The sequence below is a fragment of the Peromyscus maniculatus genome, chromosome 4, assembly GCF_049852395.1.
Source record: "Peromyscus maniculatus bairdii isolate BWxNUB_F1_BW_parent chromosome 4, HU_Pman_BW_mat_3.1, whole genome shotgun sequence".
NCBI lineage: Eukaryota > Metazoa > Chordata > Mammalia > Rodentia > Cricetidae > Peromyscus > Peromyscus maniculatus.
In genome coordinates this window covers 97,317,921-97,343,499 of record NC_134855.1, presented here as the reverse complement: position 1 = coordinate 97,343,499, position 25,579 = coordinate 97,317,921, and the positions used below count along the sequence as shown (strand labels likewise).

General features: G+C 44.8%; 2 protein-coding genes and 1 pseudogene across 8 annotated transcripts in view; 1 reads left to right on the top strand and 2 right to left on the bottom strand.

Moving 5' to 3' along the window:
* Positions 1-3,526: 3,526 nt before the first annotated feature.
* Ndufaf1 (NADH:ubiquinone oxidoreductase complex assembly factor 1) lies at positions 3,527-14,431 on the top strand. 4 transcript variants are annotated; one of them, XM_006991254.4, is made up of 5 exons: positions 3,527-3,604; positions 7,283-7,932; positions 11,461-11,646; positions 13,527-13,601; positions 14,212-14,431. In XM_006991254.4, exons 2-5 carry the CDS (start codon positions 7,357-7,359, stop codon positions 14,359-14,361), a joined length of 987 nt encoding a protein of 328 aa, XP_006991316.2. In that variant the 5' UTR covers positions 3,527-3,604; positions 7,283-7,356; the 3' UTR covers positions 14,362-14,431. The 4 variants fall into 4 exon arrangements, with proteins under 4 accessions (XP_006991316.2, XP_006991315.2, XP_076426499.1 ...); XM_006991253.4 differs by having other exon boundaries at positions 3,559-3,769; XM_076570384.1 differs by lacking the exon at positions 3,527-3,604 and adding an exon at positions 5,981-6,019.
* On the bottom strand, positions 4,942-5,582 carry LOC143272973 (large ribosomal subunit protein uL22 pseudogene; annotated as a pseudogene).
* A 2,857-nt stretch (positions 14,432-17,288) lies between the features above and the next one.
* Nusap1 (nucleolar and spindle associated protein 1) overlaps positions 17,289-25,579 on the bottom strand; it is a 24,698-nt gene continuing 16,407 nt past the window's right edge. For all 4 annotated transcript variants that reach the window (XM_042275981.2, XM_006991257.4, XM_076570383.1 and 1 more), the window contains exons 8-11: positions 25,072-25,232; positions 21,816-21,932; positions 19,709-19,817; positions 17,289-18,214 (exon numbers count right to left, since the gene is read on the bottom strand). In XM_042275981.2, the coding sequence (XP_042131915.2) occupies positions 18,118-18,214; positions 19,709-19,817; positions 21,816-21,932; positions 25,072-25,232 (484 nt within the window). In that variant the 3' untranslated portion in view covers positions 17,289-18,117. The remainder of the gene's footprint in view (positions 18,215-19,708; positions 19,818-21,815; positions 21,933-25,071; positions 25,233-25,579) is intronic.

Genomic DNA, 25,579 nt, shown 5'->3' with positions numbered 1-25,579 from the left:
ATCGTTTAGGGACCTCAAACCAGGTTAAACCAGATCTTTGGCTTCAGAGTGGAAACGAAATTGTGAATCTATCCCAGTGGAGTTTTATTAAAAATATTTAAATATAGATTTTTAAGTTCAAGGGTTAAGAGAAGGAAAGGTACTCAGGAAAGAATAAGACATATCCAAGTTCACTTAAGAGGCAGAGGCAGGTGGATCTCTGGGAGTTCAAGGTCAGTCAGGGCTGTATATTAAGACACTGTTAAAATAAAAGATATATCCCTGCTAGGGTACCAGTCTTCCATAGGAAAGTCTCAATTAAATGTCTTAGGGTTGGACGTGTAGTGTTTTAATGGCTTTCAAGTTCTAACTCAAAGGACTACTATGAAGTTCCCCTCCCCCCTTTTTTGGTAGGTGAAGTTAAAGGGTGGCTGTGGAGGTGCCTTGAATGGGCTTATAATTTGATGAGGTAAAACCAGAACACTGGAGTTACACAAGACATTTAGGACATTTGCTTTATAGTAAATGGGGTTTCTACTGAGATTCCTAGACAATGCTGGGAAAGGAGGTAGGCTTAAGCAATTTTGTTAATTATGTTGGAACTCCTGATTCTCAGCTGGGGAGAAACTTCAACCAGAATCAGGTGAAGAACTTCTTTCCCTTGCCATGTCTTCAAAATTTCCCATCTCTATCCTGTCTTGAGGTAAAAAACGTGTGCATGGTTATCTAATGTTTCAATAAACAGCTGTTTCTTGAGTGTGGGCTGTGTATACCTTATCTCATTCACTTATGTTTGTGAGGTTTACAGATGTGCAGATCTAAAGACGATATACATGATCAATGCTTCTTTGTTGATCAAAGTGACTTATGTCTGGATTTTGTTGTGGTCAGCATTTCTGGCTCCAGGTATGACCTTTTCTTGGGACTGGAAAATCCTTAAGAAGTGCATTTCTAGCTAACTTTAGGGTGTCATCTATAAAGACTTCAGTGGTCAGCTAACTCTCATGCAGCAGAGCAGGCAAGAGAAAGGAGAAACTTTTGAGAATTGGGTCTCAATGGGGATAAGCAAACCTCAGTACCCAATGCTATCACGACTGCCCAGGGAGTAAAGATACTTGTCAGTTCCATCCTCAGAACCCACACCATGATACCCTAACCAATCAACGCTAAAAATTTAACATACAATATTGTTAGTGTTTTTGTATCAGCCTTGTGGGTCACAACCTGTGCCCCAGGACAGGTCTAGCCACTTGTCTTTAATAAGCTATGTTCCCTTCTAGAGCTGGGAGGACCCTTTCACGCGGGTCACAGCAGGGAAAAAGCAAGCTCAAGACAGAACACTTATTACCTATGTCTCCTTGAGGCCTCCCACTGAAAGAATGGCAGAGCTGTGTCCTCCATCTCTACAGTGCCTAACTGAGTTAAGGTCAGGTTCCCAATGCCATCGAGAGCTGTCTCCTCCACTGCCATGGTCACTGTTTTTCTATTGGCCAATAATACCCCAATATTGTTGACCAAAACACCCAAAAACAAAGCCAGTCAACCACAACTACACCAAGTGATTAAAAAGAACACCAAGTTGCTCAAAAGAGTCCAAAGGCGGACAGGAAGGCAAAACCTGAGGTGCACGGATGAGAGAGAGAGAGATACTTACCAAGTGTCCTGCTTTCTCAAAAATCCAAAAACAAAGTCCAAACTTGATTTTCTGCTTCCCCAAGTAGAGGTAAAAAGCTGCTAAGGGTCTGGAGGGATGGGTCGGTGGTTAAGAGCATTTTCAGGATTTGGTTCTCGGCACTCTTGTGGTGGTCTACAAACTTAAGTAACTGCAGTTCCATTGGATCTGATACTTTCAGGCTTATGAGGGTACCAAACACATATGTTGCACTTACATTTGTGCAAGAACCAGCCTAGCAAAAATAAAAATACTCTAAAGAGACATTTTGTGTCTCTCAGTCTATCACACTATTTACACAATGTATCTCAAAGAAATGGGAGTTTCTCCAGGAACCTCATGTAGGAAGAAGAAAAAAACCAACAGCAAAATGGGGAACCTGTCTCTGGGAAACAGATTTAACAGTTTTTATAGGAAAAATGTGGCGAAGAGACAGACAGACTTGATTTAAACAGACTAAGATTGTTTTATTGGGACAGCGAGAGGCCTCAGTCTTTCCGTGGGACGAAGGTTGGGCGTACTTGGAGGGACTGTGGCACACATACACACATACCTGGGTAGCTACCAGGAAGTTACTGTATTTTTTGAGGTTTGACCAGGAGCAGACTAGGTTGCTTTCCATATCTAAACATTCTGTTTCAGCAGGTGCAGATGAACGGTTAGGCTGGAGCTAAGCCGTTCTCTATGGCTAGGAGCTAATATCAGGCATATAGCCTGACTAAATTCCTCATGCTGAGGATATTACCTCTAGCATCTTGTCAGACCACCTTACAGGATGAGACCTGAGCCCATACAATGATTGGTGAGCAGGACCACACCTGCACTGGGCTGCTTAGATCTGCATTTCCTTCATCCTCTATTCAAACTTTGATTCCACTTCAGGACCCCGAGGGCTGACTTGGGTGGTTTGCTGCATCTCTCTGTTCCTTTCCCCAATGTGCCTAGATTGAATAAACCTCACCTTCCGCTTGCCACTTTCATTTAGTTAGCTTTTTTGTTTTTGTTTGTTTTTGAGACAGGGTCTCTGTATAACCCTGTCTGTCCTGGAACTCGCTCTGTAAACCGAACTGGCTTCGAATCCGGACATCTGCCTGTCTCTGCCACTGAATGCTGGGATTAAAGGCGTGAGCCACTAACGCCCGGCTTCCTTTTCATTTTTTTTTTTTTTTTTTTTTGGTTTTTTTCGAGACAGGGTTTCTCTGTGTAGCTTTGCGCCTTTCCTGGGACTAACTTGGTAGCCCAGGCTGGCCTCGAACTCACAGAGATCCGCCTGGCTCTGCCTCCCAAGTGCTGGGATTAAAGGCGTGCGCCACCACCGCCCGGCTCCTTTTCATTTTTAATTTGGCTCTTTTAATTGCCTTATTGAGGACGGGCAGCTGGAGCTGACTTGAGACACAGGTTGTGACCCCAAACTGGACAACACTTTAAGAGAAGTGTACACAAGGTATGCAGCAACTCGGCTGTGTGGACTACACGGAGCGATTGAAGAAAGCCGGGATGGATTGCTATCTAGCTCGGTGGATCTCCAAAGGCAGTTCCAGCAGAAGAGGCTTTCTGGATTCACACAGGACAGTTCTCAAGCGACTGCAGGGAAGAGGAGGCACGAGGGGCCCAGGCATCTACAAGTGAAGAGGCGTTAGCAGTGCCTATATCCTATTTGAAAGGCAGAGGATTGGTGTTTGCACGTGAGGGCGGGATGCAAGGAGGAGAGCGGAAAAACTCGCTCACAAATGACAGGAAATTTCAGAAACCGAACACTCCGGGGGGACTTTGTGGACCAAAAGCCTCAGGTCGTCCACCTTTAGGATCCTCCCCGGGGCTATCTGAAACCCTTGTGTTTAAACACCTACTTTGGCGCGGGACCGGAAAAGTAGATGGACCTCCACCGGAAGCGTGGAGAACCCGGTGGGAAAAATCGACGGACTGAGCGGAAGCCCGTGTGGGTCTGAGAAGGTGAGCTGCCACTTCTCACAGCTGGGGACGCCGGGCACTGGGAAGCCCTAAGGAAGCCTGGAAGGAGAGGGTGAGGGGCTTCCTCTCTCCCAGAGCACCCAGCACCCGGAGGCTGGGGCGTGGTCGACTCCAGGCGGGCCGAGAGCTCAACGCCCGGTCTTCAGAGTGAGTTTTGTCTCTAGCGTGTGACCTCGAAACATCACCTTTCCTTTTTTGTCTTTGTGACTGGAATAATACTAGTGGTACCTGGAATAATACTAGTGGTACCTGTCGGAGGATTTCCGTGAAAACTCAATGAAAACACACGCGGAATAGTTTCTGGCACACTGTAAGCCCTAGATTTGCTGTACGTAGGTGTGGATACCGTAGTCAAAACTCATCGTTAGCTTCGGGCTGCTGTCGTCCGATTGCTGGGTTTGACTGTATTTATTGCAAGAAATTATTAAACAAAACACGAAGTTGTAGTGTTATTAGAAAAGTAGTAAGACATCTGAATGTTTGGAAAACAGTTAAATAATGGTTACTCATAATCCCACCATTTTACCTGTTTACTGCTGTAAGAACTTTTCTCTCTCAAACCTTTTTGTCTTAAAATAGTTTTTCTTTCTTTCAAAGAGGGTCACATAATGTCCAGCGTGTCCTTGAAGCTTTTGTGTATCAAGATGTCCTTAAATTCTTGGTCCTCTTGTCTCTATTTCCCAAATGCTGGGTTTTGTAGTCTGCACCCAAAGCTGACCAGAACTTTAATATTTAAAAGGTGTTCTTGAGTTAACAAGGCTTTACCTGGGAGACAGAGGCAGAAGGATCAGGAGTTCGAGACCAGCCTGGGTCACATGCGACTCTTACCAAAAAGAAAAGGAAATACAGAATCTCTTTGGCTGGGCATGGTAACAAATGCCCATAGTCCTAACACTTGGGAGTTTGATCCAACGCCTTTATTTACTTTATTATAAGCTAATATTTTGCCAGGTTGTGATGTTGCACGCCTTTAATCCCAGCACTCGGGAGGCAGAGGCAGGCAGATCTCTGTGAGTTCGAGGCCAGCCTGGTCTACAGAGTGAGTTCCAGGACAACCAGGGCTACACAGGAAAACTGTGTCTCAGAAAATCCAGTAAATAAAATAAGTATTATGTATGGTGTGTGTGTGTGTGCGCGTGCGCTCGCGTACATAATGGATATACATGGGCACACATATGTGTAGAGGACAGAAGAGTTTTGTGGCGTTAGTTCTCTCCTCCCCCTTTTATATTGGTTCTGGGAATTGAACTCAGGTTGCCAGGTTTGTTCAGCAACATCTTCATCCACAGAGCCATCTTACCAGCCCTTGTCTCAGATGATTCTTTTTTTTTTTTTTTTTTTTTTTTACTTTTATCTGCATTTATTTTATGTGGAATTTATTCCCGTGCCATAAGTTTTTGTTTCTTCAGTTTCTTCTGGGATATCTTCTTCTTCTGCGCAACCTCCTCTTCTGGCTTTGGAACAATTTGTTCCTTTTCAGTGAGGATCATCTCGATGTGGCCAGGGGAGCTCATGTATGGGTTAATCCGGCCATGAGCTCTGTAAGTCTGTCGGCGCATCTGAGGTGCTTTGTTCACCTGGATGTGTTCAATGACTAGACAATCCACATCTAAACCCTTCAGCTCAGCATTACTCTCTGCATTCTTAAGCATGCGCAGCAAAAATTCAGTGCTCTTTTTAGGCCACCGGCCCTGTGTCCAGCCCCACTGTTTGGCCTGGGTGCACCTACCGACTCCACCATTATACTGCCAGAAAGGCACACATTGCTTCTTTAAAGTGACATCTTCCAGGTATTTGGTGGCTTTTCGGATATGCATACCCTTGATGGCCTGGGCAGTTTCTCGGGTGTTCTTAAAGTGAACCCGAAGATTTGAACCTCTCGATTTGCATGATTTCGTAGGGTTTTCTGGGTCCAGCGAGTAGCAAACCATCTTCACGGGTCACCTGAGGCCGTGTACAGGAAGAGTCAGATGGTTCTTTTTTTTTTTTTTTTTTTTTTTTTTTAAAAAGACTTATTTATTTATTATGTATACAGCATGTTTGACTGCAGGTCAGAAGAGGGCACCAGATCTCATTACAGACGGTTGTGAGCCACCATGTGGTTGCTGGGAATTGAACTCAGGACGTCTGGAAGAACAGTCAGTGCTCTTAACCTCTGAGCCATCTCTCCAGCCCCAAATCAGTATTCTTTTTTTTTTTTTTTTTTTTTTTGGTTTTTCGAGACAGGGTTTCTCTGTGTAGCTTTGCGCCTTTCCTGGAGCTCACTTGGTAGCCCAGGCTGGCCTCGAACTCACAGAGATCCGCCTGGCTCTGCCTCCCGAGTGCTGGGATTAAAGGCGTGCGCCACCAACGCCCGGCCAGATGGTTCTTATGTGGATTAAATATGTCAGAGAATCTGTAAGTATTAACAGTGAGGTTTAACTGTGATGGTGTTACTTAGGTCTATCATCTTTCCTTTCCTTTTCTTTCTTGCTCTTGTGATTCTTCAAAACAGGGTCTTATATAGCCTAGACTGGACTTGAACTTGTTATGTAGCCAAAGATGACTTCCCGATCCTATTGCCTCTAGCTGCCAAATGCTAGGATCACATCCCTTCACCACCCTGCTTAGGTCTACCTTTGAAGTGCTCAAATAGTAATACCAGTGTGGGCCTTGGCCTACAAATTTGTCAGACAGAAGATCTTGGGAATCTCATGTACTGAATCAGAGAGCCTCTGTGACTGCCATCCCATCTCTCAGAAGAAGCTCTCAGGGTAGGTACGGACTTAACTACCTGAAGAAAGAGAGGAATTGGTTCAGTAGTGTGAAGCCTCTGCTCCAATAGTCACAGGCTAATGAGTAAATAGAACCAGGTGTCGATGCTGCCTCTCTGGCTCTCTGCAATGCTCACCTTAGGCCCTCTTTATTGATAAAGTACTAATGTCTACATCATTTGGGCCAGGCTCTGGACTGAATTACTTGAGTTTACTTTTTTGAACCTATTGTGTCTTTAAAACTCCAGAACAAAGAAAATTTAATAAAAAAAAAAAAAAATTAAAACCCTGCCAGTGGCGGTAACACACACCTTTACTCCCAGCACTGAGGAGGCAGAGGCAGGAGGATGGATCTCTGTGAGTTTGAGGCCAGCTTGGTCTACAGTGCGAGATCCAGGACAGGCACCAAAAACTTCATGGAGAAACCCTGTCTCGAAAAACCAAAAAATAAAAAATAAACCCCCAAGAAAAAGCTGCTTTGAAGTTGACACCTCTTGAGGCAGCTTGTGGCACATACTTGAATTATTTGGGGGTTGATGGCCAGCTCTGTGAAGCTGAGGTTTTGCTTTAGTCATGTTGGTAGTTTGGTTTATTTAGTGATAGGGTCTCATGTAGCCCAGCTGTCCTTGAACTCACTAGGTAGCTAAGGATGACTTTAAACTCCTGATCATCCTGCCTTCGTCTCCCAAGTGCTAGGGTTACAAGTATGGTGTCACCATTCTTGGCCATATTGGCACTTTTATTTTTATGATGCATAAAATAGTACTCTGCTTCTAAAAGCCACTGCTGAGTAATTGGAGGGGCGGGGGGAGCCTATGAATTATACAGTACATGGTCTCTGTTGAGTTTGAACTTCTGATTCATTCATTTGTTGCTCTCCTGATAACCAATGTTTTTTCTGCTATAGGTGGAATTGGGCTGATTACTGAAGCTTATTTTCTCAATCCACGGAAATTTTTACATTTTGACCTTTTTCTTACAATGGCTTCCTTTCACAAATTACTGACTGGCACTTACATTCATAGAAACTTCCTGAAGCCAAGGGCTGCCTTGCATCCGTTTATAGGTGTTCACTTTGTACACTGTTCTTCCAGTCCTCTTCAGAAACAAGTGGCTCCTGCTGACAGAGTCTCCCAGCAAAAGAAAACTGAAGAGGGTTTACAAGAGGGTCACGACAAAGAGGTTGCCTTGGATATAACGTCTCCTGACAAGAAACCCGAAGTTAGTTTTGATAAAGCAATTATAGATGAAGCAATAGAACATTTAAAGCTTTTGAAGGATGAAATTAAGGCTCACTGGATAGGTCCAGGAGGCCGCCCAATACAAGAGGTCATAATGGAGCAAGCCAGGGTTGTCTGGCAGTTTCGTGGAAAAGAAGATTTGGAGAAGTGGATAGTGACTTCTGATAAGACAATTGGAGGCAAAAGTGAAATATTCTTGAAAATGGCCAAGAACAACCAAAGTGCCCTGCTCTATGGGACGCTGAGCTCTGAGGCACCTCAAGATGGAAAAAGTACCCAAAGTGGGTACTGTGCAATAGTATCCAGGATTCCAAGGGTAGGTGAGGCCTGGAAGCCAGTTTTCTAGTGACTTTGGTTGTAGCATGAACTATAACAGACAGCTTGCTTTTCTGTAAATGAACACATCAGTTTTGTTATATATAGGCATCTTGCCTCTAGGGATAAATAACTACTTGGCCTGAGTGTAAAATGGGGCAGCCTTGTTTCTGGGCATTGTTTTGGGTCTGAGAAGAATGGGGTGTGTCTGAGGAATCCTGAGATAATAGACTTTGAAAGGTATCTAGGGAGATTTACATCTCTAGCTTGGATTAAGTAGGATCACTCTATGGCCTTTTTTGGTTTTGAGACAGGGTCTCATGCAGTTTAGGCTGGCCTTGCACTAATTATGTAGCTGAGGATAACTTAGAACTCCTAACACTCCTGCCTTGACCTAAATGCTGATACTTAAGTGATGTGCCACCATGTCTGGTACTTGTATTAATATTTGACATTGCTGTGCTGGGGGCTGGGGAGATGGCTCAGTCAGTACAGTGCCTGCCACGCAAGCTTGAGGACCTGGGTTTGATCCCCAGTGCACACATAAGAAGCTGGGTGGGGCATCATGCTCCTCCAAGTCACAACGGACTACATGTGTTTGTTTAATGGCCGTGTATACATATCTGTTGTTATTTCATTGTGTCTGTGTTATACTAAATGTGGATACATTCTGTTGTCCCTGACTCTAGTACCATGTGGTTCATTATAGCCTTTCATCTCTTATCTGTAACTTGCCTCTCTAACAGAAATCTTCACCCTCTCGACATCCACTTACTTATTAATCCAACCCCAGTAAATATGTAATGCAGTTTAGAATTTCCGGAGTCGTGTTGCCCAAATCAGTCTTGAATTCCTGGGCTTAAGTGATCCTCCAGCTTCCAGCTCCTAAGCAGATGGGATTACGGGTATGCACACAACGCTTTGTGTCTGTTCTTCAGTGGGGATCGGACCCAGGGCTTCGATATTCTATGCAAGTGTCAGAACTTTAGCTACGCCCCAGCCCCAGTTTCAGAATTCTTAACCAAAAGCCATTTCAGAAATTGCATGTTAGATTGAAGTGTTTAAGCTGGGCCTGATAATTTAGGCCTGCAATCCCAGCAGTGTGGGAGGTAAAGGCAGGAGTTTTGCCAATTCAGGGCTAGCCTAGGCTACTGAGTAAGTTCAGGACCAGCCTAGGCAAATTAGTGAGACCCTATCTCAAAATAAAAACCTTGGGTGTAGTAGTGCATTCTTGTGATCACTGCATTTGGGAGGAGCCTGGAGGATTGGAGTTGATGGTAATTCTGAGTTATAGTGAGTTCTGGGCTATATGAGGCCCCATCTCAGAGAACTACCAAGTCCAAGGAGGCCCAGAGCAGTCGAGTGCTTGCCTAGCATGTGCAAGGCCCTATGACCAGTAGGTACTCCATGTTACAAGACAACAAAAGAGAACGGTGTTCATTTTTAAATTTTCTTTTCTTTCTTTCTTTTTTTTTTTTTTTTTTTAAGGACAGGGTTTCTCTGCGTGTAACAGTTCTGACTGTCCTGGAACTCACTCTGTAGACCAGGCTGGCCTCGAACTCAAAGAGATCCGCCTGCCTCTGCCTCCCGAGTGCTGGGATTAAAGGCGTGCACCACCACTGCTTGGCTCAGTTTCTTAAAGTTTCTGTCTCAAGTTCTTCCCTGAGTCCCTGTCAGCCTCTGGCTGTCTCCGTGTGAATTCACTGGCTGTCTCAGGGCTGCCTAGAGGAGGCTGTACCTCAACTTCAGCTGCAGTCTGGTGGTTCGCGTGGACATGATGCATTAGGGGGAAAAGCAGATGTAGGAGCGGCATTAGACTCTCTGGGAAGTGAAAAAGGAAGCTCCTTGTTCTTTCAGATGTAACCAGGGACGCACAGAGTTGTTTGTTTTTCCAGTCTTCCCTCAAAAAAATGCATGGGATAGTTCTGGTCAGTCAGAGCAGAAAGTAATTCTGTAGCCAAACACCCCCACTGGGAAGTAATGAAACTAGTAGATAACTTCTTTGTTTGTTTTTAAGGTAGAATCCCCTAGTAGCTCAGGCTCCCCGTAAACTCAGGTCATATTTCCTGCCTCTGCACCCTAAGCACTGGGGTCACTGATGTGAGCCACCACGCCTCATCTAACGTGTCAGTATGTTTTTCCCGTGCTGGTGCTAAGTACTTTATGTACGTTCTCCATTCATCCCTCAAAACGGTCCTGAGACAGGAGATCATCCCAGTGTTACTGTGAGGAACCGAGGCTTTGGGATGCAGCTAGTCAGAGGGCGTGAGCATTAGTTCATGGCTGAGCATTAGTTCATGGCTGAGCATTGACATCTTGAATGCCAGTTGTCCTTGAGAGTGCTATAAATAAATAAATGCCTAGGAAAATGCATCCTAAGTTCCTTTCCTTTTCTCTCTTTTTATTATTTATTTGTTTAGAGACGGAATCTTACTCTGGAGTGCAAGCGGGTCTGATGACTGTAGCCTAGACTGACTTCAGTCTGTCAGGAATCTTTGTGCCTCAGCATCCTTGGTGTAGGGATGACAGGCATGTGCCTCCACACCTAGACCTTAACTTCCATTTTTGAACAGCCTAGGCAGTTAAACACAGATTTGGGGCTTAAGCAGTGCTTGTACTGATTAGCTGAGTTCTCTGTTATCTATGACATCTTGATATCTGTATTTTAGGACTGGGGAGGATTAAAGGAAATTATGCATGTAAATTGCTTGAATGGATGCTAGCTATTATTTAATGTGTGTGTGAGAGAGAGAGGGGGGTGAGGGGAGGGGATGAGAGGAGTGTGTAAGCATGTAGAGGCCAGAGGGTAATGTTGGAATGTCTTGCTGTATCTCTGGCTGCCTAGTTTTTGGAGACAAGGTCTCCCTCTGAACCTGGAGCTCACCGTTTTGACTAGACTGGCTGGCCAGTGAGCCCCTGGGGTCTGCCCCTCTCTGTGAGTGCTGCAGCTACAGGGGGATGCTACCACTTAGTTTTGTATTGTGGGTGCTGGGGATCCGAACTCAGGTCCTTATGCTTTTACAGCAAGCACTGAGCCATCTTCCCAGTCTTTTGATTTTTAAAACTTGATGGAGTAAGACAGTTGTTATAAAATGGGCCTCTCAGAAGCCATTGTTTCTTAGAACCAGGGAAGAAAAGTACATTAATTTCCATTTGGCAAACACAAATGAATGTCTGTCATATGGAAACATTGTCCTAGGTTAATCATGCCTTGAACATTACCTTAGAAACATATGTCAGTGTTTTGTACTAAAATACTGGTTTATTTGCCTTCTTGTGGTAGAAAATATACATAGACCGCCCTGTTGGGTTGGCAAGGTGGCTCAGTGGGTAAGACACTTGCTGCTAAGCCTGAAGACCCAAGTTCAGTCCCTGAACCCACATGGAGAAGGAAAGACTGACTGACAGAAGTTGTCCTCTGACGTCCATATGCGTCCCCCCCCTCGACCCCCCACCGCCCGGTAATAAACAACACACTGCTGACTGGCTGAGGGTTCCTACTATACTAACTTAACTTTCTGTACTTTAGGGGGCTTTTGTGAGGAAGCTGTCTTATGATTGGTCCCAGTTCAACACTCTGTATCTCCGAGTCCGTGGGGATGGCCGGCCTTGGATGGTGAATATCAGGCAAGACACAGAATTTGTCCAGAGAAAAAATCAGATGTACAGTTACTTCATGTTCACCCGTGGGGGGCCCTACTGGCAGGAAGTCAAGGTAAAATTTCAGCTCTTCACTGTTGAAAGTATGGTTACACTGTAGTTTCCTTTTTCATACTAATCATTCTTTTCTCATTTATTTTTATTTTATGAGCATTGGTGTTTTGTCTGCATATATATTTGTGTGAGGGTGTTGGATCCTCTGGAACTGGAGTTACAGACAGGGTTGAGCTGCCATGTGGGTGCTGGGAATTGAACCCGGGTCCTCTGGAAGAGCAGCCAGTGCTCTTTAACCACTGAGCCATCTCTCCAACCCCTACTAATCATTTTTACATAAAATAGAGGCAGAATGAGTAGAAGTGAGAGGACCTTGGGAAAGATTTAAAGGACACATGTTTTGTTTTTTCATTAATAAAATTGAGCCAGGTTGGGTGGTGGTGCATGCCTTTAATCCCAGCACTCAGAAGGCAGAGGCGGGCGGATCTACAGAGTGAGTTCCAGAACAGCCAGAACAGTTACAGAGAAACCCTGTCTCAACCCCCTCCCCCAAAAAAGAGTCAGGCAAGGTGGCACATGCCTTTAATCCTAGCATTTTGGAGGCAGAGGCAGGTGATTTCAGTGAGTTTGAGGCTGGCCTTGGCCTACATAGTGAGTTCCAGGACAGCCAGGACTGCATAGAGAGACCCTAACTAAAAAAAACAAACAATAAAATAAGTTTATGTATGTTTGTGTCTTAGTTTGGGTTACTATTGTTGTGATGCAATGCCATGACCAAAAGCAAGTCGGGGAGGAAAGTTTAATTCACTCACACTTCCATACAACAGTTTATCATCAAAAGCAGTGAGGGCAGGAACTCAAGCAGGGCTGGTACCTGGAGGCAGGAGCTGACATGGAGGTCATGGAGGAGTGCTGCTTACTGCCTTGCTCCTCATGGCCTGCTCAGCCAGCTTTCTTACAGACCCCAGGACCACCAGCCCAGGGATGTCCCCATCCACAGTGGGCTGGGTCCTCCCCCATCAATCACTAATGAAGAAAATGCTCCACAGGCTTACCTACAGCCCAGTCTTGTGGAGGCATTTTCTCAGGTGAGGTTCCCTCCTCTCGGATGACTATAGGTTGTATCAAGTTGGCATAAAACCAGGCGGCACAGTGTGTTAGCTTCCTAGCCAGTCTACTTGTGTGTGGATGAGGAGTGTTTGGAGGTGCTCTACCGCTGACTTAACATCCCTGTCTCAGACAAAAAAATAAGTCTTCAGATTTGGCTTTTTCCTATGATGCAGATAACTAGCATCCTCCACCCTCACCCCATACAAGGATTGCAGCCAGCGCTTCTCACTCGCTGGTAGAACACTTCACAGCGTAGCTAACACTTGGGTTTTCTGTTTTGAAGTAAGTGCTAACTAAGTTACCTGTGCTGGCCTTGAATTCACAGGCCTGCTGTGTGTGTGTGTGTGTGTGTGTGTGTGTGTGCCTGTGCGCTCACACTTATTGCCTCTTTAGTCTAAGGTAAAGTAGTGAAATGCTTCCTAAGACCCCAGGCTCAATCCACATCACTGAAAAAACAAAACCCTCAGAAAACTGCAGCATTAATACAAAGAGCTAACCATTTCATATACATGTCTTTGTTGTTGTTGTTGTTGTTTTCAAGACAGGGTCTCTCTGTATAACAGCTCTGGCTGTCCTGGAACTCACAGAGATCCGCCTGTCTCTGCCTTGCGAGTGCTGGGATTAAAGGCGTGCACCTCATATACCTGTCTTTTTATAAACTTACTAATTTACCTACTTATTGAAATAGGGTCTTGTGATGTTGCTCATGCTAGTCTGAATTGATGTGATCCTTCTGCCTTAGTCTCCTGAGTAGCTAGGACTATAGATTCTAGTGTATATGCCTCAAATGGTCTTGTTCCAGCTCTGAAATAACTTGTCTCTTTTTTTCAGATTCCTTTCTCCAAATTTTTTTTCTCAAATCAAGGAAGGATACGAGATGGCCAGAGCCCACTTGTAGTTGACAAGGTAATGCTTTCCACTCAGAAGATACCTTCTTTAGTGAGATCCAGTTGTTGTAGAGCCGGCTCAGTTTGTTTTCCAAGGATGGCAGAGGAAAGATTAAAATTCTACCCAGGCTCCTCTGTTGGGACAGGTGCTGACTTAGACCTCCATCCTGGGGGACCACCTCTATTAGCATGCTTCATTTTATTTTAGCTGTGTAGTAAGAGCTCAGAAGAACTTTAAGGAGACTCCATTAAGAGGCCATGCTGTACTGACTGTCTTAAGTGGACTACTCAAAGGGGAGAAGAAAGGAAGTAAAATGTGGGGTAGAGAGAAGCATTCGCTCAAGTGTGCTAGGACACTCCTGTAAATCCCAGCCCTTGAGAGTGAAGGCAGGAGGATCAGGAGTTCAAGGCCAGCCTGGGCTACATGCAACCCTATGTAGAAAAAATGAAAGCAGTCTTGAATTTGTACTTCTTAAATTTAGTCCAGCAAATGAAGAGTATAATATGCTGAGGCTGATGGGGTGAAGACTCCATTACAGTGATTCCCAGGAGTCTTTTGAAGACTTCAGAAAGAACATCGCTGTATCAGTGTAGGAGAGTCTAATCCATTTCTCTTATTTTACATTTAGATCTCTTCTATAGGACTCACCCTGGCAGATAAGGTGGATGGACCATTCTTCCTGGAAATAGATTTTATTGGTGTGTTTACTGATCCAGCCCATACAGAAGAACTTGCTTATGAGAGTTCTCCAGCTGTTAACCCCGAACTTTTCAGATAGAGAACTGGGGCAGATTTGAGTAACACTGAGGACTACTCACAAATACAAAATAAAGCCTTTCTGTCTACCACTTCCCCCCAACCTTTTTCTGCTGTACTATGTGTAGGGTAAAAAGGGCCAGTGAAAGAACACCCTGGCCCTGAGACCAGAGTCAAGGAAACAAACCCTGCCCCTAACCCACTCAGGAATTGAAATCCAACCAATCCCAGAACATGAAAACCAACCAACCAACCAACCCCTGAGCATGAAACCAATCCCAGAGCACAAAAATCAACCAACCAACCAACCAACCAACCAACCCCTGAGCATGAAACCAATCCCAGAGGACAAAAACAAACCAACCAACCAACCAACCAACCAACCAACCAACCAACCAACCACCCTTGAGCATGAAACCAATCCCAGAGCACAAAAACCAACCAACCAACCAAACCCTGAGCATGAAACCAATCCCAGAGGACAAAACCAACCAACCAACCAACCAACCAACCAACCAACCAACCAACCCCTGAGCATGAAACCAATCCCAGAGGACAAAAACCAACCAACCAACCAAGCACCCACCCCTGAGCATGAAACCAATCCCAGAGCACAAAAACCAACCAATCTCTGAGTTTGTCCCAAACTCAGGAATTGAAATCCTACCAATCCATACCCTGAAAATCTCTACCTTGGAAAGCTCTGCCCCTAAGAAATCCTATATAAGCCCTGTACCTGGTCAGTTTGGGGCTGCCCTTTCTCTACCCTGGCAGAGGCAGCCACTCTTCTGGATTCCTCCCTCCCAATAAATCTCCAGTGAGGTTTGTAGCAATGACTTTCTTTCCCTGGAGCAGAGCAGAGCTGTAACAAACCTCACCAGGGAAACCCTCCCCTGCTGGAGCAGAACTGTTAGGCTTGCCTTAGAGAAACCTTTCCTGGAGCAAGGACCGTTGACACTGCTGGGGATCCAATCCCATGCTGGAACAGAGCTGTAGGTATTCCTGGGCTCCTGACTGCCAGGATACCTTTCCCTTAGAAGCTGTAACACTTACACTGGGAACTGAAATTGAACCCAGGGCCTCATGTATTCTAGGCAAACATGAGCTACGTTCCCTTCCCCACATGAGCACTTTTTTTCTCTCGTTTTTCGAGACAGGGTTTCTCTGTTGCTCTGGCTATCTTGGAACTCACTCTGTAGACCAGGCTGGCCTCGAACTCACAGGGATCCACCTGCCTCTGCCTCCCGAGTGCTGGGATTAAAGGCATGCACCACCACAGGCTGATGGCAATGCATGTTGGTACATGTTTTGGGGGATGGGATGAGGTGAGGTTAAATGCTGTCTCTAAGAGAGAGCAGGTAAGGGGGAACCCAGCATGAAACCAGGGCTGGGGTGTAGCTAACAAAGGCACAGTGTAAGGAATGCATTTGCCAGGAAAGTTCCTGTAGGAGCACGTCTTACTTAAGGAAGCAGTTTCAAATAAGGCACCTCTAGGGCAACTGTGGTTGATCTTATCCACTCTGCCCTTCTGTTTCTAAACTGAGCTTTGAGGAAAGGAGTCTGCTGAATAAATATGCCATGGCCATCCCTGGAAAATGGAATAGTCGTGTAGAGAGCTTGCCTTCCAAAGACATGAACTTAGTTTATACATTCAGGGGCTTCTCATATAACTGTTGCTCATAGGCGATAGACTGGTTGCTCATGGGTCCCATTCATTTAAAATGTCACAGCGTGGGCTACAGCGATGGCTCAGTCGGTGAGACCCCTGGCTGCTCTGACAGAGAACCCAGGTCCTGTTCCCAGCACCCACAAGCACTGGAACTGGAGTTCTAGGGGCACTGAAGCTCTCTTCTGGCCTCCACAGGCGCCAGTCAGTTCAGCTCAAATCAAGCACTTTCTAAGGAGCCTTGGTCACCGGGTTTTGTCACAGCAATCAAAAAGTAAAATAAGACACCAGTTTATTTTTTTTTTGTAAGATTTAATTTTTAGGCCAGGTGATGGTGGCACACGCTTTTAATCCCAGCACTCGGGAGGCAGAGGCAGGTGGATCTCTGTGAGTTTGAGGCCAGCCTGGTCTACAAAGTGAGTTTCAGGATAGCTAGGGCTGTTAATACAGAGAAACTCTGTCTTGAAATACCAAAAAGATTTAATTTTTAAAATTATGTGTATGTGTGTGGGTATATGCACATGAGTCCTGATGTTCATGAAGGCTAGAGAAGGGTATGAGATCCCCTTTAGGTAGAGTTATAGGCAGTTATAAGCTGGCTGACTTGGGTGCTAAACACTGAACTTGAGTCCTTTGCAAGAGTTGTTAGTACATGCCCTTAACAACTGGGCCATCCCTCCCACCTTAAGGGTCGTATCTCCCCCACCCCACCCCCTGCACACTTCTGGTACTGGAAATCAAACCCAGAACCCTATGCATACTAGGCAAGAGCCCTGCCACCAAGCCATCCCACCTAGTACTATAGTTTATTTTTGAAACGGGCTCCTGTAGCTAAGGCAGGCAGTGAGCTTCTGATCCTTCTGCCTCTACTTCCTGAGTACTAGATTATAGGTTTATGCCACCACACTCAGCTCAGCTTTATGAATTTCTAGTACATATAAATAGAACTGTTGGCTATTTACCTTGTTATCTTACTATTTCTAGTAACAAGTGCAAGGCCTTAGATTTAAAACCCAATAAGAAAGGGAAAGAGAAAAACACTTCTTTACAGCCAGGGATGGTGGTATACACCTAACTCAGCATGTACTTGGGAGGTAGAGACAAGAGGATCAGGAGTTCAAGGTCATCCTCAGATACAAAATGAGTCTGAGCTACCCAAGACCCTGTTTCAAGAAAAAAGTTTGTTGTGGAAGAGAAGTGGGTGGGGAGGATGTGTAAGTACTTACTGACCTTCAGTGGCCACCTCAGTCCTGGGCAACTTACATTTAAAAAGAATGAACCTATCCCAGTGAAAACATTTTTATTTATGAAAACCATAAGCATTACACACAACTCAGCATCTCTGTGTGGCAGAGCAAAGAACTACAGCTATGTCTAGCTGCTCTCCTCTCCCTTACAGCTAGTAAGGGTTAAGTCTGACAGACATGGCAACTCGTATAGCAGCGACTGTTTTGTCTTCGATGGTAACAGGTCAAATCCAGGGTCCAATGTGTGGTAGACAAGTGCTGTACAACTGAGGCACACCCTCTGCCCTGTGGCTTTTATTTAACAAGTAGAGACAAAGAATTCTGTTTTAAAAATATGAGTGACAGTTGGCAATTACATGAAATGATCTGAACAAGGCTCCTATAAGCTAAAACATGTTTTTACCTTGATAAAATATTGATTCATAGCCAAATCAATAAGATTATTAGATTTTCCAGACTAGTGAACAAAAAGGTGGCCTCTCCAGCCTCCCTTTTCCTGTGAACTTGATCTCACTTAGAGTCTCATGCTAAGCTTCTGCTATGGCTTGCTGCCATGTGGGAAGTGCTCTTGTCCAGGAAAGGATGCAGGTCGTCCCTGTTAGAACTAGCAGGACCTTGACATGGAAAACCTGTCAAGAACCCCAAGGACAGGACTTTAAAAAGCAGAGTTTTATAGGACATTAGGTGAAAACCACTTTAGTTGTGAATTTTAGGATGAGAATGTATTTTCAGAGGTATAGCACATGAAGAGCAGACACTCCACAAATTAGGACAGTTATGGTAGAAAAAGCTTTGGACTAAGGTAGAGGAGAGTATAAAAACACCAAGAGAAGGAAAACAAATCAGAAGGAAAGACTGGACAGCATCACTGGGCTTTGGTCGGAACCAGGTTTCTTCGAGCTTCCAAGACCTTTGCCTTCCTCTCCTTTCGTTCTTGCTCATGTTTCTTCCGTTGTTCTTCCCTAAGAGGACAGACAGGCTCCACGTTAGCCTTACAGACACTAAAGAACATGCTGCTGACCTAGCATCTAGTTAAATGGCCCCTGGCACACTCATGGAACAGACGTCTGCCAGGAACTGGGCTCTACCCACCAGCTGCAACGTTTGTCAGCACTGTGTGCAAAGGCTGCAGGTTGCTAGGGTAACAGCATTCTAAAGTCACACATGGAGCAAGACCCAGAGGACACCTCGGTGAATGAATTCAGTGCCTGTACTTCAAAAGTTAGTTGTAAATGAGAAGTCTTATTCCTAGAAGTCAAACATAAGAGTTTGGCCACAGTACTAGAACTAGGGTTCACTGACTAGAGACAAGAAAAAACCTCCAGGCTCATGATGTTATCTTACACGTAGTAAAAGGTCTTGGTGGAAAAGGATATAGGCAAAAGGTGGATGATAGGCAACCTGTATGGAGACAGTCCAGGCGGTAATCTGATCCAGCCAAGACCAAGTGCAGCCCAGCCCACAGAAGGGAGCCTCGCAGGCCCATGCTTGGCTTGGATCTGTGTGGGACTTCACTCCTTACATGCCTAGTTTGCTTGGGAGTGGAGAATTGATACCTGGCCATACTTGAGCACTGGTGTCTGCAGAGATAGTTACATGTGCTGTTGGGAAGACAGGCCCCACAGAAACATGAAGCAGTATTCAGGGTGCATTGCAAACCCAGTTTGGAATCCATTTTGTAGAGCTGAAAATACTTGACAAAATTTACATTTTTAAATAGGCTATCATTGGCGCATGCTTTTAGTCCCAGTGCTTGGGAGGCAGAGGCAGATAGATCTCTTGAGTTTGAGGCCAGCCTAGTCTACATAGTTTCAGGACAGCCAGAGCTATACAGAGAACCCTGTCTCAAAAAAAAAAAAAAAAAGTTATCATGTATTCCAGGCCCCTAGCTTACTTTTTTTTTGTTTGCTGTTTTTTTTGAGACAGGGTTTCTCTGTGTAGTTTTGGTGCCTGTCCTGGATCTTGCTCTGTAGACCAGGCTGGCCTCGAACTTACAGAGACCCGCCTGACTCTGCCTCCTGAGTGCTGGGATTAAAGGCATGTACCACCACCACCCAGCACCCCCCAGCTCACTTTTAGGTTATGGGTACCACCCTTGAAAGTGATTAATGCCAAGCCTGAGGAATGAGCTAGCTCTTTAGGAGGAGGCTGTTAACAAGACAGCAGAACACTTTCCCTCTGCCTAGTCCACACATTCTCCTGACTCTCAAGTGTACTTATACCATTTGCCATCTTGTGATATAGCATGATTCCACCAGCACCCTGGACTTCCAGAACTGTAGATCAAAATAAACTGTTGTCTGTAGAAAGTCTAATTGCAAGCATTTGGTTAAATCAACATAGAATAGAATGGAATATTCCACTTCTGTCACTACTATGATTCTGTCCCTGACATGCTTTGGTACACTGTCTTCTGAAATTAGAACATTTGGAATATGAGATAATGATGTACTCACCTGGTGTGGAGATGAGGCTGTTTGTAGGTTTTCCTGTGCAGGCTAACTCTGCTGACACACTCATTCAGAGAACTATTCTCTTTAGATTGACCCCAAGGTTTCAGCTTTCCTAGGTTAGGAAAAGGACAGTGCTAAGATTCTTTTATTCACAACTCTGTTGTCTCTGTCTTTTTGGCTAACTGCCTACCAACATTTTAATGTATCTTGATTTTACATTCCAGACGTGAATCATATTATTTCTCAAAAAATAAAAGTGTGTTTTAATAAAAACCTTTTATTATTATTGTGTTTGTATGAGTGTGAGTACAAAGGTCAGAGGGCAACTTTGGAGAGCTGGCTCTCTCCTTCTCCACCAAGAGTTCTGCAGACAGAACCTAAGATGGTCAGGTCTATGCAGCACGCACTCTGCCCACGCAGCGGCTCAGCGGCCTGGGTCATGTAGCCGCCATTTACATGTATTTCTGTGTACATGCCCTGGCATGTGGGGGTCAACAGACAATGGCTGCCTCTCTCCTTCCACCGTGTGGTCCTAGGAACTGCAAACTCAGGCTGTCAGTTTGGTGGCTTCACCTGCTGAGGCGCCATGCTGGCCCTGCTGTCTTCTTTTTTAACTCTGAGGCAGCCATGAGGGAAAAGCCCTAATACGGGGGGCTACAGCGATGCTCAGTGGTTAAGAGTGCTTACTGCTCTTACACAGGACCCAAGTTCCGTTCTCAGCCCCCATGTCACGTGGCTTACAATCCCTGTAACTCCAGTTCCAGGGTATTGGATACCTTCTGCCTCCCTAGACAACTACACTCACATGCACACAGACAGACAGTACAATAATACTTAAAAAATCTAAACAAATACTAATAATTAAATCTGTTGTTAATCTAATTACACATCACACTGAATAAAACAATTACAACCAAATAATTTATCTTAAAATTGTATAAGTATTATGTTTAATAGAATTTTTAAAAAATCATTTCATATTTTTAAGGTTTTAAAGATGTTTCTAATTATTTGTCTATGTGTGTGTGAGTGTATGCCACCTGTGTGGTTACTGTGCACTTTATAGCTAGGCATGGCGGCTAACACTAGTTATTCCACACCTTAGGAGGCTGAAAGAAAAGAAAGGCCATGAGTCCAAGGGCACAAAGGGATAAAGAGAGAGTTCCAGATTGGCTTGTGCTACACAGTGAGACTCAGAATACAAAACTCTCTGCTTCCAGCCAGTGCAGTGTGACAGGCTGGTCTGCTCCTGCTGCTGGCTTCCTGCCACGAACTGTCCGCCTGGAACTGCTATGACACACATGTGATGGATGGTCAGCCTCATGCTCTGCCACATGGCCTTTGCCACCAGATGAACTGGAGCCACCCCCAAATGTAAGGCACAACAAACCCTGTCTTTTAGAACAAAACACCACAACAAAGATCAAACAACAACAACCGCATACCCAAAATAAAGTCGATCTGATATACACTTTAAAATTGCTAAGAAGCCGGGCAGTGGGAGCAGCACTCGGGAGGCAGAGGCAGGCAGATCTCTGAGTTTGAGGCCAGCCTGGTCTACAGAGTGAGATCCAGGAAAGGCGCCAAAGCTACACAGAGAAACCGTCTCGAAAAACCAAAAAAAAGAAAGAAAAAAAAAATTGAAGCCCTGTCTCAAAACAAAGGAGCAGAAACTCAAGCGGGTATTTATATACCTGTCTGTAACAGGCAGAGATAAAAAGCTACACAGGCTACCTTCAGGCTGACACCAATCTGTTACAAGTCATACTCCTGGTTAACAAATGTGTAAGCAGGTCAGTTGGTTTTTGCTCAGTGGAAAATCTTTTAAGTCAGGGATTCATGTGGAAGGAGGGCCAGAAATTTCTAGGACTTCTTCCAAGTCATAGAGCATTTTTTTCTCTTGTTTTGTAGTGTTCAGGGATCAAATTCAGTCTCATGCCCGCCAGGAAGCACTTTACTGCTATATATATTATAATACCTCACACACACACACACACACACACACACACACACACACACACACACACACCCTCCAGCCTTTTGATATCTTTTGATGCAGAACTGTTGAAAGTCTTCTACCAGCCTTGTCCTTCCAGACAATTCCACATACCTTTGTGTGGCTTGTAGGTGAGGGGACGAGACAAGCTTGCCTGGAGATCAAACACCGGCTTCTTACTGGAGCTTGGAGTCTGTGCTGCTTCAGCTGACCACTGGAATGGGGTAAGAACTGAAAAAGCAGAACACCAAAGAACTTCATTTCTTCTTTTGTTTTTGTTTTTGGTCTTTTTGGGACAGAGTTTTTCTGTGAAACAGTCTTGGCTGTCCTGGAACTCGCTCTGTAGACCAGGCTGTCCTCAACCACCTGCCTCTGCATGTCCCCTCCCTCCAGGGCTGGGATTAAAGGTGTGCACCACCATGCCCAGCTAGAACTTAATTATTTAAACAAAAAAAAATTACACAGCTTAAAACTTTATTTCTTAGACTCGTTTTATGTGTAGGAGTATTCTGCCTGCATGTCTGTGTACCACACATGCCTGTGCCCAGGGACTTAAGAGGGATATTGGATCACTTGGAACTGGAGTCACAGTGTGAGCTGTCACATGGGTGCTGGGAAATGAATCCAGGTCCTCTGAAGAGCAGCAAGTACTCCTAACTGCTGAGCCATCTCTCCAGCTCCCCAAATAACAGGTTCTTATCAAAGTATCATTTTACCATTTAAAAATATCTACATTATGGATGAAATGTTTTTGTTCCCATCTTTCATTCCCATGATGAAATGGAATCTTGAGAAGAATCATTCCCCATGAATGGGATTAGTGCATTATAAAGAATCCCTCCAGTGTATCCTAGTTCAGGGTGGAGGTTGAATAAGGATTCAATACAGACTCCTGTATCTGAAAGCTTCACCAGGGAGTGGAACTCCCTGATAGGCCGAGAAGGATTAGGAAGTGTGGCTTTATTGGAGGAAGTGCGTCACTGAGAGTGGGCTTTGATATCAAAAGCCCGGGCCAGGCCCTGCCTCTGCCTGCTGCTCAGACTGTGGAGTTCTCCGCTCTTTCCCAATCACCATGCTCGGGTGCGGCCATGCTCCCTGCCGAGATGAAACTGTAAGCAAGTCCCCAGTTAAATGCTTTCTTTATAAGTTGCCTTGGTCATGGCGTCTCTTCCCAGCAACAGGACAGGGACTAAGACACTTAGTTTGCCATTTCAGTGTGTGACTGGACACCAGCAGCTTGGTAGTTGAAGGGCCTTTACTAGGTCCCAATCCCGATCTAGCCTCCAGAGCTAAGACATTTCTTTTGTTATGAGCCACTCAGCCCTTGGTAGTTTATTATAACATGCTGATTAATCCATACGGGTCATGTGATGTAGATGTTGGGCTCAAAGGCAGGAAAGAAGGGGTATAAACATAACTACTAAGGTCTGTTCCCCAGTTAGCAGCCCCTAAATATTCTGAATGGTTCAACATCTTCTAGGGTCATCTGGGAGTAGCGGGGGCTGGGGAAATGGCCCAACAGATAAGGTGCTTCTGATGAAGCCTAACCACCTGAATTTGGTCCTGGAAACCCACATGGTGGTAAGGGAAACGGAGGCCCACAAGCTGACCTCTGACCTCCAGATGTGTGCTCTGGCACACATGCATGTGCATACACATACATACTTGATCTTTTTTTTTTTTTTTTTTTTTTAAATAAAAAAGAGAAAAGCTGATAGCCATCATGGGGAGTGACAGGGCATGACTCTAACTGTAGCACTTGAAAGGTGAAGGCAGGAAGGCGGGAGTTCAAGCCAGCCTCAGCTACACAAGACCCTGTCTCAGAAAGGAAATGAAAAAAATGAATAGAGGGTTAGAGTGGTTTGGAGCATGCACTGTTTTTCCAGGACCTGAGTTCAATTCCCAGCACCCACATCAGGTGGTTCACAACTACCTGTAACTCTAGCTCCAGGGAAAGCTGATAACTTTTAGTCTCTATGGGCACCTGTACTCATGTGCTCATACCTACCCACAGTTATATACACATAACCAAAAGAAGTTAATCTTAAAAAATTAATTAATTAAGCCAGCTCATTTAGAACCCAAGCACTCAGAAAGCTGAGGCAGGAGGACTGTTGTGAGGTGCTGTACACTAGTCTCGATCCTGTGTCGAGAACAAATTCGTATGCTTCCACAGCTTATGATGTGTTCTGGAGGAACCTATATGTCTTTGGGGGATAAACTGAAACAGATCCCTATTATTGAAATACCATAAAAATAACTAAACATGTTTGAATCTTGAAATATTTTGTTGAGTGAAAAAGTCACAGGAAAAAAAGTCAGAGTTAAATTTTATCCATGTAAAATCAAATCTAATAATGGGGGTTGGGGCACAAAATAGCATCTCATTTTACTGAGCCCCTGAGTTCCTTAGCAGAGAGCACTCAGGACGAGTCAGGCCTCATGTCTTTATCTCTGAGCAATGGTAAACCCTCTTGTTATTGTGAGGTAGGTGCTGTTCAGGCCTGAGCGCTTTGTAAAATGACACAGACGTAGCTACTAACCAATTTTTTCTGATCACCCCTGCCCAGGCTAGTTCTTCCTGTTTAGAGCGCCAAGCAGAATGTTTACTGGGCCAGATGAGAGGTCATTTAAGGGGAGAATTCTGTGAACTTACTCTTCTCATCTCTGCACTCTGTGAGTGAGTGTGTGTGTGTGTGTGTGTGTGAGAGAGAGAGAGAGAGAGAAAGAGAGAGAGAAAGAGAGAGAGAGACAGACAGACACAAAGAGAGCAAGCACACAGTTTGAGGTCAGGTACCACCCATTGTCTCTCACAATGGCCTGGTTCTCACCCATTGGTGAACTTCAGAGAGCCATTATCTAAGTCTCCCTGGCACTGGATTATAATAGGCAAGTCAACACATCCAGCTTTCTGTTATTAGACAAAGGGTCTAGGAACTGAACTCAGGTCCCATGTTTAGAAGATAAGTGCTTTTATTCACTAAGCCTCTCTTAGCCCTGGGCCCTTGAATTTGATTTTCCTTTTCCCTATTCAGTTAGGTCATGACCCATGAGAGGCCCTGAGTCTCACACCAATGACCTCTCCTCCAGTCTGAAACAATGGATGGTTCTGGGCCAGGAGCCCGCTACCAGCCTGACGTTTTCAAGGGATTCGAAGGAGAGTCTTGGTGTGTGCAGCAGGCATGTGAGTTTATAGCTTACATCTCTGGTGTTTCCTTCACCAGTGTAAATGGAAAACGTGCTATGACTTTTTGTACTTGATTATACACATGTGAAGAGACTTTAGAGAAAGAGACGCGCTTAGTTCAGAAGTTCAGGTTTAAAGTTAAAACCTCTTTTTTTTTTTTTTTTTTTTTTTTTTTTTTTTTACCTGCAGCAGTAGACTTCCTCTCAGTGGTTTTTAACTTGGGTGTCCTGAACACAGCCTGGTCTTTTGAAGCACTCCCAGGTAGGGTCACACGTGGAGACTTTCTGGCCGGAGTCTTGGTCAGTGAGTACTTATGTTCATTATCTTTAGTAGCAGCTGAAAACCTAAAGCAACAATGGAGAGAAAGATGTGGGTACCTGTACCAAGGGTCACCAAGGTTAAGATGTAAGTGAAACCACTGGACCATCACCAGGTGGCACAGGAGCCTCAGTAAATACTTGCTACGTGAATCAACCTCTCTCACACAAAAGACATGTTTTTGACAACCTCCATTATTTGTAAAATAAGTTTTGAGGGGCTGGAAAGATAGCTTAGGAGCTCAGAGCATTCGATGCACATATGGAGGACCCAGGTTCAGTTCCCAGCTCCCACAACCGTTTGTGATTCCAGTTTCAGGGGATCTGACACCTCCTGGCTGGCCTCTGGGAGCACAAGGCACCCAAGTGCTATA

What these genes read in the sequence shown, in the direction of transcription:
- Ndufaf1 (XM_006991254.4), top strand. Translation starts at nt 7,357, where the DNA reads ATGGCTTCCTTTCACAAATTACTGACTGGCACTTACATTCATAGAAAC. An exon ending in TAGTATCCAGGATTCCAAGG is followed by an intron (nt 7,933 to 11,460) that starts GTAGGTGAGGCC and finishes TCTGTACTTTAG; the next exon opens with GGGGCTTTTGTGAGGAAGCT. An exon ending in GCCCACTTGTAGTTGACAAG is followed by an intron (nt 13,602 to 14,211) that starts GTAATGCTTTCC and finishes TTTTACATTTAG; the next exon opens with ATCTCTTCTATAGGACTCAC.